Consider the following 15565-nt stretch of genomic DNA (forward strand, 5'->3'; position numbering starts at 1 on the left):
TTCGTTCGCTTAGAAAATTCTAGCTATTAGATTTTATTGAAAAATACTTTTCTGTGTACCTAATCCTAGCAAGGATAAGTTCTGAAGATTATTTGTTGAATGTTATTCGACTAGTTTATGTTTTGGTCTTTTAACTATCTCTATTACCAAAGTGCTTTTAGTTTTTTTTTTTTTATTTGTATCGTAATATTGTATCGAATACTACAGGCAGTCAGTGAAAACGGGGTGTGAAAATTAAAAATCTATTAAGTCCGTCCGTTAGGTAAATGAAAAATTATAAGACATGTATTTTTTTATTTTGTCATATATTATAATAATACTTGGATAAAACTAATTAAAGTGTAAGAGTGGGAGCAAATACGTCATTTCTACGTATAAAATGTACCTAGATGTGACGTCACGCGACATTTTGAATCGATATAATCTTCGAAAGTATTTGTTTTCGTAAGAAAAAAAAGTACTAATATTTTAAATCTACAAGACGAACACATACAAATAAAAATTAGTTAACGTACCACATTTCCTAAAAAACTAGAAAATCGAAAAAATATAAAGGATAATACCTGTACCGTACTACAATAAAATTGTAATGTAAGACCTACCTATATACCTATTACACATAACTTTTTTCACCAACGTAACTTTCTAAGAAATATAGCTCTGTAATACGAAGCACAGGTACTTGGTAATAATTCACATAATGTAAGAATATTTCCCTTATAAATTCTCCCCTGTAGCGGGTCGTTCATCATTCATAGATTGATAGAATTTATTACGATGTCGTACTGCCGATACGATTATATTGAACACCGCGATATATTGCGTTTTTGTCATAAATAAAATTGTCTTCGTAAGAGCTCCTTACCAAGTAAGGGTTCTAGGAATTGTTTGTCATTATTTATGTTATCCTGTCTCGTTGGTCGACTGGTATAAAACACAATAGGGATGATGACAAGGTATGAAAATTAAAATTATATTTAGTCCCTCAGTTAGGTAATGAAATAAATGTTAACCACGTATTTTTTTACGTATAAGATAGGAGTGGGAGCAAAACGTTATTTGTACGTATAAAACGTAACTAGAACTGACGTCATGCGATATTTCAAATCAATATATCTTCGAAAGTATTAAGAGTTTGATTCCCGCTCAGAGTAACTCTTTGTGAGATCCACAAATTGTTGTTAACTATTTTTAAACGCACCCACGACACAAGTGAAATCCTAATGTGGAGCAATATTCTTTAGGCAACGTTCTTTAAAAAAAGGAAAAGTAGATACCCCAAGGGCATGTCATGGCAATACTGCTACCACAGAATACTAAAGTTATGCCAAGACCCTTTACACTGCCTACTTATTCTGCGAAAATGTAAATATACACCATTATTTATACACAACCTGTCAGTATTGTGACAAGAATTTCAGCCAGTCACCTGAAATAATTATATTATGCCTTACATTTCTGAATACTCCACTGAAAACCAAATAATTTATTTATGTATTGGAATCTATTAATAACACACAGTTCTAAGTATAATTTGCTTTTGAAACCTTTTCACATTAAGGGTTCTTTTCCACCAGAGAATTGCTATGTAGCTATGCTGCGAAGATGTAATAGCTAAGCTGTGAAACTATGTGACCATTTCAACTGATGCTAAGCTATGTAGCTGTGCGAGTATGATGTGCTGAGAAGATGTACCGCCGCTAATTAGCTGCACGAGGAAGAGGTGCAGCTCAAGTATGCGATGTATCGATAGCAAGGAAGCCATACATAGCACACATCTTTCCATATAAAACATATGTTAGTTGAACCCGTTTCCAGCAGTGCTAAGCTATGTGTACCAATGAATATGATTGCTTCAAGCCAAATGCAGAAACGTAGCATAGCACATCTCTGGAAAAGCACCCTAATACCTACGCAAATATTTCTTCTTCATATGAATTAATTATCTATTTAGAATTTGTTTCTATATTTGTGCTTTATGTAAGAACAAAGCATGAAGCAAATACAAAGAGGAGATGTCAGAACTGGATTTCCCTTTAACATAATGCGTGACACTTTACGGGAAACGCGGGACTTTACCCACCACGCTCCTCTCTTTTTCCATCTAGCGGTCCCATACTACAAAAACGTTGCCAATTGTTCACATTTTAATGTGCCACTTTCTGAGCGCTTATAAACTATCGACACCTTTTTACTTATAATAAAATTCGGCTATCATTGAGCAGGCCAATTATTTTGTCATAGTGCCCAATTTGTACTTACAAAGACGAGATGCCATAATGTAATTGGGCACTGTGACAAAAAAATTGGCCTGCTCAATGATTGTCTTATAACTAAAATGACTTTGTTCCATTAAGCACTTGCTTATAATACCTGGGGGCCTACTCCGGTTCTCGAATCCGAAGTTTCGTTTAATCTTCGGCATTTACTAATAGAATTACTTGAAATAACGTTTTTTTTTTTAATTTCATATCAAAATATATTTATTTATCTTAATTTCATTCGTAATTTTTTTTCACGAAAGTTCGCAATAAATAAAATTGTAGTATGCAATCTGCGAAGTTTTTTTGTTCGTTCGTTGAATTAGTGGTTTCGATCACGACGAGGGGATAAATGCGATGCAAGTCGTGAGGTGTAGGAAATCATATTAAAATATGACAATAGTGATTAGGTACTTTTTTAGGTCAGAAATAAATTAAGTCAAATTATTTTTTAACAAAACGACGGTGAGGTCGAGACGAGCTACGAGTATAATTTCAAACATCTTGGACCACCGGCGAAATTGCGCGGTAATTTTAAAGTACGCGTTTTTAAAGTGACACACGAGCGAAAAGGGTCGTCGAACCACATGTCTTACATGTACTTACTCACACGTCTACCACCCACTTTAATTTACCGTTAGATATAAATACTTCCCCCTTTTAGTAAAGCCGTACATCAGAAAGGTATTTGTTGTAGTATTTTTAGCAACAATTTTATATAGTAACAATACAATACAAATCTGCTGGTTGAGGCCGCTTCAAAGAGAATGTTATTTCATACGAAATATATTGCAGTGGAGCTTTAAACTTAATCCCCAATCCTCATGTAGTTTTCATGTATAAACCGAGGTACTTCTATCTTTGATTTTGGAGAAGGGAGATTTTCAGTTTTCACCATATTAGGTACTAGTTGCATTAAGTCTACAATGCGGGCAGTCTAATTAAATTTCCTTTTACTGCTCAGAGACGCTATAAAATGTGCATGCAATAACTTGTATCACTGCTATATAGACCGAGACGATTCCCATCACTCTATACGAGAGCGATTTTAAAGCTGATTATTTGAATATTTCGAATACATTTGAATATTTTTTTATCTCAAACGATGTAGTTTGAGATAAATTGTGGGGCTAAATAGAAGATGGTCCCAACAACATTTATTTTCCAATCTGGAACTGATAAATCCTTAATCGAACTAGAAAGCCCTTACTGGGCAACTAATGATCACTTGATCAACAAGACAAGTTAGGCTAGGTTAGGTTTTACCTAAAAAAATATGTGATAAAATGTAATATTTCCAAAATAAAATAAGAAGAGTCTTTATCAATCATGGCCATTAAATGTGGGCGTGTGAACTCTCGTTCGAGCTCCAGCTCTTAATGTCTGACATAATGTGAATTGTTCGTGAAAATTCCGACGTTTTTCATATCCAACATACTTCAAGTGTAATGTCGTAATGGCCCTACCTACCAACGGCAAGTACCAATGTGACTTTTTCCGAGTTACATGTACTGTCTAAGATTATTCAGACACCACTGACAAACGGTGAAAGAAAAACATCGTGAAGAAACCTGAGCCAATCGCCAATCCGGATCCGGAGCTGCGGACTACCTAGCGGGTTTACCGGGGCTCCGGCTCAAAAACCAGGAGTAGGAACGGAGTGGTTTTTAGTCAGTCTAAGAGTCTGACACTCCCTCTCGCCTCGGCCAAAGCGGGAGAAGTTATTGGATGAGTCTCCCCGATAAAAAAGGTATTACTCTCTTTGGCTGAAATGGCAACTGTTCACAGGTAATAATATTTGACCAATTAAATTACTAACTGTTGTGTATTTTACTCCCTTGACCTAAACTAATGAGGCACACAAACATTTTTGAAGGATTTTATTTTAGAAAGTTTATTTTAAAATCCCAATTACGGCAATCATAATTAACGAGAAAGCTAGTACAAAGTACATGTTCAAGTTAATGTACGAGTATATTTTAGACTCATTATTAGTGAAGAGAAACTAAAACATTATTTATAAATCACCTCGTTAAAGCTTTTAGTAAACGAGTTTACAAAAACTTAAAGCATTATTCCCCAAAGGGGTTGCTGTAAGTAGGGCTTCAAGAAAATAACTTTTAAAAATGCCCTGTGACTCCTCTGGTATTGCGGGTGTCTATAGCCATGGGCGACGCTGTTTGCTTCCCACAAGGCGATTCGTCTGCTCGTTTACCTCCTAAATCTTATATTATTTACTTTTTATTATAATATATAAAGCTGAAGCAAATTTAGTTTGTTTGTTCAAACGTGGAACCGATTTGAAAAAAAAACCTTTATCGAAGAAAGTTATAGGCTATTAACCATCGCGCTACGATCAATAGGAGCCGAGCAGAACGGTTAAAACTGCGCAGATGTAGCTAATTTTCCACAAAAGAAAGAAAGAAAGACAATAAATTTATTTGGCACAGACACACAACATAACAAAAAAAATACAAAAACAAAATAGGTCCAGTACAGGTTTACTTTATCAAACCCAATACGACAAGTCAGTTAACTTTGAACTTACTTAGTACACCCTATTTTATTTTTAGTCTGATTATAATAAATAGGGTTTATTGCCACAGGTAAATGTTTCCAAACTGTGCTCGCCAGAAATTCTTAAAATAAAAATACATTACTCTTATTTACATGAAAGCAGGGATTCTTAAAAGTAAAATATAATTTTTATCATCGAGTTCAATAACATGGCTGTGTTCAAAAGACGTGAGTATTTACATTAAATTTTGGTTCAAAATATTGTAAGTAATTGTACATTAACCCTGCTAGGTGGTTTTTGATCTCATCACACTTTTGATAAGAACCTAATTCATTGCTATTATATCTCATACTATTTCCACATCCCGCCTCCATAAGGAAGACCTTTTTTTGAGGGGGTTAAAATCATCTAATGACTTCTCCCGCCTTGGGGGAGGCGGGAGGGAGTGTCAGACTCTTACTGACTAAAAACCATCCCGTTACTACTCCTGCTTTTCGAACCGGAGCCCCGCTAGGTAGTCCGCAGCTCCGGAGTGTCAATAAAGCCTAAGAAGTCATTGAATAATTTTCCACACTCAAAAAAAGTGTATAAAATATTGTACCTATAGATTTTTTAGACAAAGTAATTAACTAAAAATCCGCCGCGCCGACCGTGCAGTATCTTTAATGTCTCCTTGATAAAAAAATTTGATTACTAGATTACTTCAAATGCTCATTTTGTGAAATGTCTTCACTCATGCAAGTTCTTCAAACAACTGCTCTGGCATTCTGAAATAGTTTTGTAAATTTTACCTTCCCAACGTGTAACTCTTAATTCACGTGTGATGAACGTTCTCTTTTCGTAAGTCAATTTTTACCCAACGTTATCGAGATCACCTTTGTTTATTAGTTTTAAAATGGTAATATATAATGTGAGCAAACTTCTCGTGTAAGTTCTCGATCTTAAAAACTGCGTACTTAAAGTTCGCACGTCTATCACCCACTAAACAAACTTCACTCTATAATTTCTAATATTCAAAATCTCTTCAGGATTACATAGAGCTTCATTGTTTTAATTTTTTCTTAAAATGAAACGTAACCTTTGATCTATTGTTGGTTTTGTACTAAAATATCGTTAATAACTCAGAAACAATACAAAGCCAATTTCGTAACAATATCGGTCTGCAAGCTAATTATAGGTAATCCACTGCTATGATTTCATAACGAAAGCCATGGAGTATAGATATAAAGAGAACCAAAGTTTGTCTACTCGGTTGTTGCGGGTGCTGGGCATCGGGTCGTCGTGCAACGTGTAGCGGTTTCGATTCCCGCACGAAGCAACTCTTTGAGTGATTTACTAGTTGTTTCAAGTCTGGGTGTCATGTGTATGTGAACTTATGTTTGTAAACTTACCCATAACACTGGAAAAAATCCTAGTGTGGGGCAACACTTAACAAAATGTACTCACCTTTGAACATGGAATCATGACTGCTATTTATGTTTATGGGAGATGTCGTATTAGCAAGAGAAAAACTAAAATTATAGCATACCTTCTATTGATCTTAATATTTTCCTTTTTTCAGTTTCTATTCCGATGTAACATTAACATAGTACTCTATGCAACGTCACGCGGTCACGCCTTTTGTCCCCGAACGGGTAGCGCACGTAATGCCGCTATACCATCTACACAAACTTTTCACCATTTGTGTTATAAGTCCCATGTAATAAGGAGTGAGCCTATTGCCAAATACTGGGTAAAATTCCAGACTCCGTGCTACAACTGAGAAATTTTCGAAAAACAGAAAAAAGTCCGGTAATGCTTTGCCCAACCCGGGAATCGAACCCGAGACCCCTTGTCGCACTTGCGACCACTCGATAAACGAGGCAGTTCCACATCTAACATAGTACTCCTTTTATCTATACTCCGTGATACGGTTGCCGTTGACGTTCCTATTACATTATCTGTGTCCGCAGCTTCGTTCGAACCGATAGAGATTATTGATGGTCAATTTATCTCAAAATTACCAAAATTACAAAATTTAGTTTTGTAATTTACAACATACAAGATACCTATGTTGTTCATCATTTCAGATAAATTCGACAACATTATACCTTTCCTTAGGCCTTTGTTCAGCAGTGGACATCTCTCGGCTTATGATGATGATTATGATGATACCTTTCCTTCTTTGAAAAGGATAATCATAGGTGTCCACTGTCCATGGGCGGCGCTGATCGCTTACCATCAGGTGAACCGACTGCTCGTTTGCCCCCCTATTCCATAAAAAACAACGTTTATATGTCGCAGTAAGATAGATAACTACGTAATATAAAAATATAAGTATATCACTAAACTTCGACCGTTTTATAACTACATATATTCCTAGTGAGATAGTAACGAATCTTTCGTATAACTATGTTCCGATATATAATTATATCGTTACGGATAAAACTATATTACAGATTTATCTATGTTACTGCTGTTAAAATATATATATTTATGTGTTAGATAAATTTACCACCCACTTTTTGGTTAGTTAATTACCTACATAGTAACAAAAACCATTTTTTTAAACCGTCTAACAAAACACAAAGGAATTAAATAAAAAAAAAACAACACATTACCTATATATACAAAAGCATTTATTTAAAACATAAAACAACACAATATAGACCTTCATACGTTGAATATAAGACGCTATTTTACTATTTATGAGCCAGCCTTATTGTCACTTATTTGCCTAGAGCTACAACACTTGAATACAAGGCAAAACGTGTCTGTACCTATATTACTAAACTAACATTTCTCATTGGAATACAAATGTAATTTACTTTTCACGTCAACAACAGCACCTAAGCAAGGTACCCTTATTGTATTTACTTTGACAAAATATTAACAAAACAAAAAGCTATTTTATTTTACAGTTTTAAAAGTAACACGATAAGTAATATACCTTAAAATATAAAACAAAATATATCTAAATTAAATGCTTTTTCACACAATTTCGTACAAAAGGTTTAGGTAAGTATTACACAATACCTATTATATTTTAGTTACATTATGTAACTAAAATTGAGCAACTATTTGAGCTCGTATTTTCACCACGACATCTTCTCGATAACCTTTACATTAAATTTTTAATTAACAAATAGGTATGAATAAGAATTTTCTTCCATGATTTTAATCATCCTCAAGTATTCTCCAACCAAAGACAATTACTTTAATTTAACTTTATTTAATCACAATCACAACAATAAAATCTAAACATACAATAATGATTTTAAAAGTATCACAACATACACAGCTATCCGAAATCTCTTCAAAACCTATCTTTGATGCATCCTCACACGCACAGGTCCAGCTGGCCTCAACACCATATCAGCGAGGAGTTCTGGTCTTTCTCCCGGGACTATGGGGGACAGCTTGAACTTACGACACACTCCGCTCAGCATACATTTCATCTCCAACATCGCGAATCTTTGACCTGTGAACAAAACAAAACAATTTGAAAACTACAAATCCAATATAATAACTGTTTATCCTGAAAGAAATTGAAATTGGTCCACGTGCACATTTTAATCCTTTCAGCGCCCAGTTAAACATCAATTACTGTTAAGGAGTGGAATTCTTTGCCGGAGTCTGTATTTCCTGATGGGTATAACCTGGGTGACTTCAAAACCCGAGCGAATAGGTTGCTTATAGGCAGACGTGCTCCACCGTAGGCCCCATCAATTAATGTTAAAAAATAAATGCCGTGCCCCTAGCGCGCGACAAATCGAAAAAAATATATCTACATTAAATAAGGAGGAGCAATCGTGTGAATAGAACGAAAAAAACCCATGCATGTTCTCTATCGCAGTGATACGACATGGGCGACATGGGCACTGTAATACGTGTCGCATATATGCGAAACAGGCGGTTACTGGGTTAAATGTAGTAAAGTTAGTATCAACTTTTCTTAAGTTGTTTTGGGAATTCAATACTAGACGGATATCAGGCTCAAATCTTAACTACAAGTTCTTTGTGATAAGTAGTTTTAGACAATCAAGGAAATACAGAACATCAAGACTATTGGCTTTTCAGAAATTTTGAATAGGTTAGATGACTATAATCTTTATTTTAATGTCCATCATGTAGATTTCTCTAAAATATTAGACACGTTTTATTTCCTTAGACAAATACTTTCGAAGATATGTTGATTTGAAATATTGCAAAACGTCACATCTTATACGTAGAAACGACGTAAGTATTTGCTCCCACTCCAAAACTTTGATTTATTTTATCAAAGTATTGTTATCAGATATGACAAAATAAAAAAAAAACGTGTTTATATTTTTTCATTACCTATCCGACGGTCTAAATAGATTTTTAATTTTCATAACCCGTCATCATCCCAATTCCTACGCAATGAAATCAACCAAAACGCAAGCAAAAACACACAAAAAGCAAATAAAGAAGTAAATACCAGTATCCGTATCCACAATATCTGCACAAACACCATTTATTTTCGCTACGATCGAAGGATAATTTCCAAAGCTTAGCGTTAAGATACGCAGTCGTTTTGCGGATCAAGGGTAAAATTGGTTCGAAGAGAAATGCCTACTATTTGGTTAAGTCACACATCAAGCTATACTTAACCAGTATAAATTGACCGTCGAACGTGTGAAAAGATCATATAAAGCGAGACCATGACAAACTGGATTTGTGTAGAAGCAATGTGTATCTTGTAAGATAGTTTGATTGGAGAGGTTGGGGCGAAACTGTTCGGGGTTTAGATTTTATATGTATTTCCTGCCTACGTATGTATGTATGTTACATTTGTCGCTTCATCGAACTTAATAATCTAGTTGTATTAATAAGGTTGAAGTAGTTAGGTACGGGTAATCATTCTAAATATCTTATCTACTTGTGTTTAAAGAAAGAGGAAAAATACCATTTATTACGCCACGACACAAAAGTGACCGCGAATACAGGGTACACAATAAAATTAAATGAGAGGTGCGTAGTAGCACAAAAGGCTGGTGCTCAGCTTAATGCCGAGACCCGGCCACGAAGGTTCGAGTCCACGACGCTGATTTTCAGCCCCAATCCATTTCTTTAGATTGTCCAAGTACCTCCTTACGTCTATTATTAGAACTTATGACGGGATATTTACCATGTTTATTTACTTCATCACGGATTAACTGTTAATCCGAATAAACATGGTAAATATCCCGTCATAAGTTCTAATAATAGTGGTAGTGACCATGTCAGTTTAAAAACTTATACCTCCCTACGTGTATTACAAGTGCGTATGTGTGTGAAGAGATAGGTCTGATAAAGGACCAAATGGTTGTAAAACTTTGCCGAACAAGAAACGTATGGTACGTTACCGCTTTTTGCTCGTTTCGGGTCGAGGTAAAAACTAGTAATAACATGCGTCAGCGATAAATCTATATTTTGGCTGCTACAAAAAAATGTTCTAATAAAACCGAAAGAAATGAAAACGGCCTCAAATCTAGGCTCCGGCTACATGCCTAAAAAGAATCTAAGTTAAAATAACGTCGAAGAAAGAAATTGTATTTATTTTTAGAATTCAGACCATGACCAGACGAGCTACTTTTAATATAACTCAAAGAGTATTGTTAAATATAATATACCTACGCATAAATATTTGCATATCTTGCGGGCTGTTCGCATTTATTACAAAAAAAAAGTAGCTTCTAAAATAAATCCTGTATTCATAATATACCTACTACCTACATATAAGGTGTTCTAAAATTATCTGCCACGGCTTTAATGGGAAGTAGAGTTGTGTTTGATTATAATTGTGAAAAATTTCATACCCCGGACCAGTTTAATCAAATAGAGAACATAACGAAATTAAATAGCCATTGACTCCATTCTGCATAAAGTGGTTCACAAATATGCAAGATGCGTCGCTTTGTCAATAAAAATAATTGATAACAATTGTTTTAATTGACAAAGCGACAGAGACAGTAAAAGAGATAGCTCTTTCATAACAAACTAATACGCAGATATATTTCGTTTGAAAATATACTTATTTTCAATCATTTATATGTACTATTGTAGGTAATCTTCAAACATAACACTACTTCCCATTAAAACAGTGGCAGATACGTTTAAAACACCTTATATATACGGATGGTAACACGATGGTTACGCTACGATAATTATGAATGTTTAACGACACTCCCTACAGTTGGTTTTACGTAGGTACTCCCTGAGGCACAGAGGAGAGACGAGATATGAAGAATATTAACCCTTACCTTGCGGGATATAGCTAAGATTAAAGTATTTGGTATTTGTAACTGTATCTTACTTATGTGTAAGTTAAGCCACCACAAAATATTATTTTATGGTGGATAAAAAACATAAAGATTGATGCATTTATAATAACAATAGGGTAATTTTATTATAACTTTTGTGAGACATACTAAATTATGTTATCAGACTACTCACATAACTGTTTGACGAATAACTTCATCAGTTTCAAGCCATGCTAGAGGCTTAGTAGCAGCACGACTGCTGCCGCGTCGTGTGTTGCGGAACGCTGCTTATAAATATAAGCTTCCCGCATTACTTGAAACTAGTCGAATTTCTTGTCAAACAGTTACGTGAGTAAGCCGGTAACATAATAATTTTTTTAATGTCCGTCTGCTAGATTATTTTAATACATTAGACGCGTATTTTCTCTGTTCTTACAATTTTTTATAATTTCGGCGATTTATTGATTTGAAATATCGTGTGACATCACGTACTACATTTTATAGGGTAACGTGACGTAATTACCTCCCACTCCTAAACCCAACTCCGTTTTATCTAAGTATTGTGTAATGTTTAATTTATCTAACTGACGGACTAATTAATTTCTTAACTTACTACCATATTGAGGTCCTTACGTACGTATTTAGAAATTGATACTGTAACAGTTGCACGTCTATAAACTCCAAATAAATATTTCCTTTAAAAATGAAAAGACAATACGTAGTCTAGACCCTTTTTTACAACTTTATAACAAAAATCGTCTGACTGTAAAAAGTATTCTACCGTCACTGCTTTGTAGAAAATTAATAATTCACAATTAGTAGAAATGTATAAAAGTTCTATGTAAATGGACAAAAGAATGAACTGCTAAAATGTTTAACAAATAAAATGATATACCGTAATCACTTAAATAACAAAAACTTTCATTGGATTTAATATTTCATAAATACATTTTTCCTTTTCCATTCAACAGGTCTTTGGCATGAAGAGAAATAAAGAGTTTCGGTACACGTTTTTTCATTGTTTTTGATTCCTTGTTTCCATGACAAACGGGGATCTTTGTAAGCTCACTTTGTGAACTTGTTATTTGTTGTGAGAACTCTTTTTCTAAAAGCTCTTTTTATTTGTTGAAGCACGAACAATCAAAACAGAACAGGAATCATAACTATATCAAAGAAAATTAAGGCTTCAACTTCCAATACAAAACTGTTGAAGCCAAACCTTTGATTCATTTATTGCACAATGTACATAGAAGCATTTTTTTTATTCGATAAAAACTAACATAAACACGATCAAATTATTACGTATTACTAGATATTTAAACCTATCGACTATCACATATTTACAGTTACCATTGCTATTTCAGGTCTCACTACTATTACCACTTCACCTCCCTCGATCACGACCTCACATTACTTGCCATTCCAGATAAATTACACACACTAACACTAAATCTAAATACTCTATTTCGAAGTCGATTAAAATCCTAATTTAGTCTTACTCAGGAACCTTAAATTACGACCTGAGTCACTCAAACTTACGACCTAGACCAGGGGTGGCCAACCGGTCGATCTCTAATACAAAGCCTTGCCACGATCGACTGGACTAATGGTCCAGTCAAAAAATATAATTAAATCGTCCATATTACGCAACGTAATTACTAACTACTACAGCATCATCTTATATACATCATTTTTCAATCGCTGTTCCGTAACGGTATTTATTCTTTACTAAGATTCTTAGGCAGTAAGTCTTTTGCTAAGACTGTTCAATAAAAAATATTTTATGATTGTGACTATGCTGTTTCATTTGATTTCAAGAAGTATGTGTACTGTGTGTGTAAGTGGTAGATCGCACAGGGTTTCGTTAGTAAACAGTGGATCTTATGTCTAATCAAGTTGGCCACCCCTGACCTAGACTATCAGCCATTAGGTTTTAGGACGCATTTCACGATATCACACAATTAAATACGCCCACACCAAATTGACGGACAATTTACTTTTATAGAGCCTTTTAATGAAATGTGGGTATTTTTCTGGCTTTCAGACTCAATTTCATGCAACCTATAGAGTGTCTATATTTAGATAATATTTACCTAAAATCAGGTCATTTTATTTCGAATAGCCAGTACAAAATGTAGTAGATATTAAAATTAAGTTTCATCAGTTATGTTATGAGGAAAACGGAACAAAATACAAACTTCTTTAACATTACAATATAATCTCGTATATTTTTATAATAACTATATTGAGACATACTAAATTAACTAAAAATCACGTTTTACTCATGTAAATTAATGGAGAAAAGCTCCACTAGTTTCGAGTCACAGAGGGACTTTTCATCATGAACAGTGTGCAACGTCGCGCAGCCTACACTACGTAACCGTAAATATGTATAATTTCAAACAGATAATTTTGTCTATTTATAAAAATAAGTCAGGTTTTCCTTCCTGGTGCTATAACTCCAAAACGCACGAACCGATTTTTACGATTTTTGGAAAAGTCTCGGGTTCCAAGGGATTTATAACAAAGAAAATTTTGGAAAAATTTCAACAGAAAAACAGGAACACAGGGAAAATTATTGGTGGCGAAACGGAGTTCGCCTGGTTTGCTAGTAAATTATAAAACTCAATATTAGGTAACATTGAGTTTTGTTCGATAACCGAATGAAGCCTACGTCTTCTCAGAAATAGAACTTTCCGCCTACAAAGCAAGTTAAAATTACAAGAAGAAAAATAATTGATCACGTAATTTCTTTTATTTTCTTATAAAACTAAAAAGAAGATTTTTCTTTAACGACAAGTTTCTGAAGCAATGTTTGGACACGTGCCGGCTTGTAAACCTTTGTCTAAATGCTACGTGTCGAACATTCACGTTTTAACTATAAAATGTAAAAATACATTTGTTTTTATGTAACTACGTGTTCAATTTCACGTTTCTTTAATTATAAATAATGTCTTGATTGAGTTTTGGTGACGTCAATGGACAATTAATAGCTATGTTAACCCATGTCAATAAACTCCTTAGTTGTTATCTATTATACGATCTTCTTTCGATCTGTTATTATACGATCAGATATGAAAAGAATTTTAATCAATCCACTTTTTAAAAAAGTGCTGAAAATATTGGCAATATTGCCACAGGAATAAACAAAAAGACACATAATAGGTACTGAAATCACGTAATTTTGAAATCAAAACCTCCAAAGTGAAAATGACAAACACTAAATCCTAGGACACCTATCTTTAATCTAGAGATTACAAACAGACTGTAGTTTGTTTTGTGCTAGTCCCAGGACGAAAGCGCTTAGTCCTGTTCTGGGAATAATAACCAGCTTTTAGATAATCCGCCCGTAATAGACTTGAATGGAAGAGAAAAGTCTAAATAATGTTCCTATTGTTTGTGCCCAAAAGTTATCTCATCTAACAAAAGAAAAACTGTTAGGATTCTGCTTAGAATCTGGAAAAGATTTTACATTTAAAAAGTAACTCTGTGTTTCTTAATATAAATACCTATTTTCTAAAGTAAATGCTACACAGAAATTCTTCTTGTATGCCTACTACAAACACAAAAGAAAAAATTAAATACATCCAACCATAGAATAAATTGTGGAAAATTGATTATACTTAAGTACTCAAGCCGCAAGCTTGAAATGAAAATGGAACTGGGCTGTTCACGTCTGCCGCATGTCAGACGAGCGGTGGGCAAAACTCAGTACTGAATGGAGCCCGCTTAACTTCCACAGACGTCGCGGCAAGTCGGAGATAGCGGGATGAACTCGACATCAAACAAGGATTGGCCGCAAAAAGCTTTACACAGAGAGGAGTGGACGGAGGAGGCTTTTGCCCTGCAGTGGAACGATCATGGCTGAAATCTAAATCTAAGTACTCGTATCGTAGCAGAAAACTATATTACCTATTACACAGCTTTAGATTTACAGGTCAAGTGCCAATTGATCATGCTAATTAAACTACTATTAGATAAACTTTGGAAATGCAGCAATATTTCAACCCCAAGCCTCTGATAATACGTGAACCCGTTGATCCTGTGCCTGACCTCTCACATCGGATTATTTGAGTGAGGGAACAGAAATTCCCCCTGTATTTACGCATACTACATTCGTGCGTATCTCGTACATAGGTAGTTGATATTGTCGTATTTAAAATCGGTTCATTATCATCAACACGTGACAGTCCACTGCTGGACTATAAGCTTTCTCTAGTAAAGAGGATTTGCTACGATCTTTAGGCTTGGTAGACAGGTTGGTAATCGCATATTAAGAAGGCCAGGTTTACGAAAAAGTGCCGTTGTCTGATCTCTCCTACAATTATTAGGTATGTGAAATCTCTTCTGACATTCACAAGACGAATAGAGCTGATTTACTGAGACTGGGTTACATGTCTATTCGGTGCTCAATACCAGTCATAAAGATACTTTCACATCAATAGCCTATAAGTAACAAAGGCTTGCACGAGAAGGTTTGAGCATGAATCACCACGCTTGCTCAATAAGGGTTGACGATTTCAAATTTATAATTAAAAATT

At 34.6% G+C, this 15565-nt stretch overlaps 1 protein-coding gene across 2 annotated transcripts in view; it reads right to left on the bottom strand.

Annotated features, from left to right (window-relative positions):
• Window positions 1-7375: 7375 nt before the first annotated feature.
• The window catches only part of LOC118273960 (cytochrome P450 4C1), a 40375-nt gene continuing 32185 nt past the window's right edge, over window positions 7376-15565 (bottom strand). For both annotated transcript variants that reach the window (XM_035591246.2, XM_035591247.2), the window contains exon 10: window positions 7376-8239. In XM_035591246.2, the coding sequence (XP_035447139.2) occupies window positions 8082-8239 (158 nt within the window). In that variant the 3' untranslated portion in view covers window positions 7376-8081. The remainder of the gene's footprint in view (window positions 8240-15565) is intronic.

Source organism: Spodoptera frugiperda, chromosome 3, assembly GCF_023101765.2.
Source record: "Spodoptera frugiperda isolate SF20-4 chromosome 3, AGI-APGP_CSIRO_Sfru_2.0, whole genome shotgun sequence".
In the NCBI taxonomy this organism is placed as follows: domain Eukaryota; kingdom Metazoa; phylum Arthropoda; class Insecta; order Lepidoptera; family Noctuidae; genus Spodoptera; species Spodoptera frugiperda.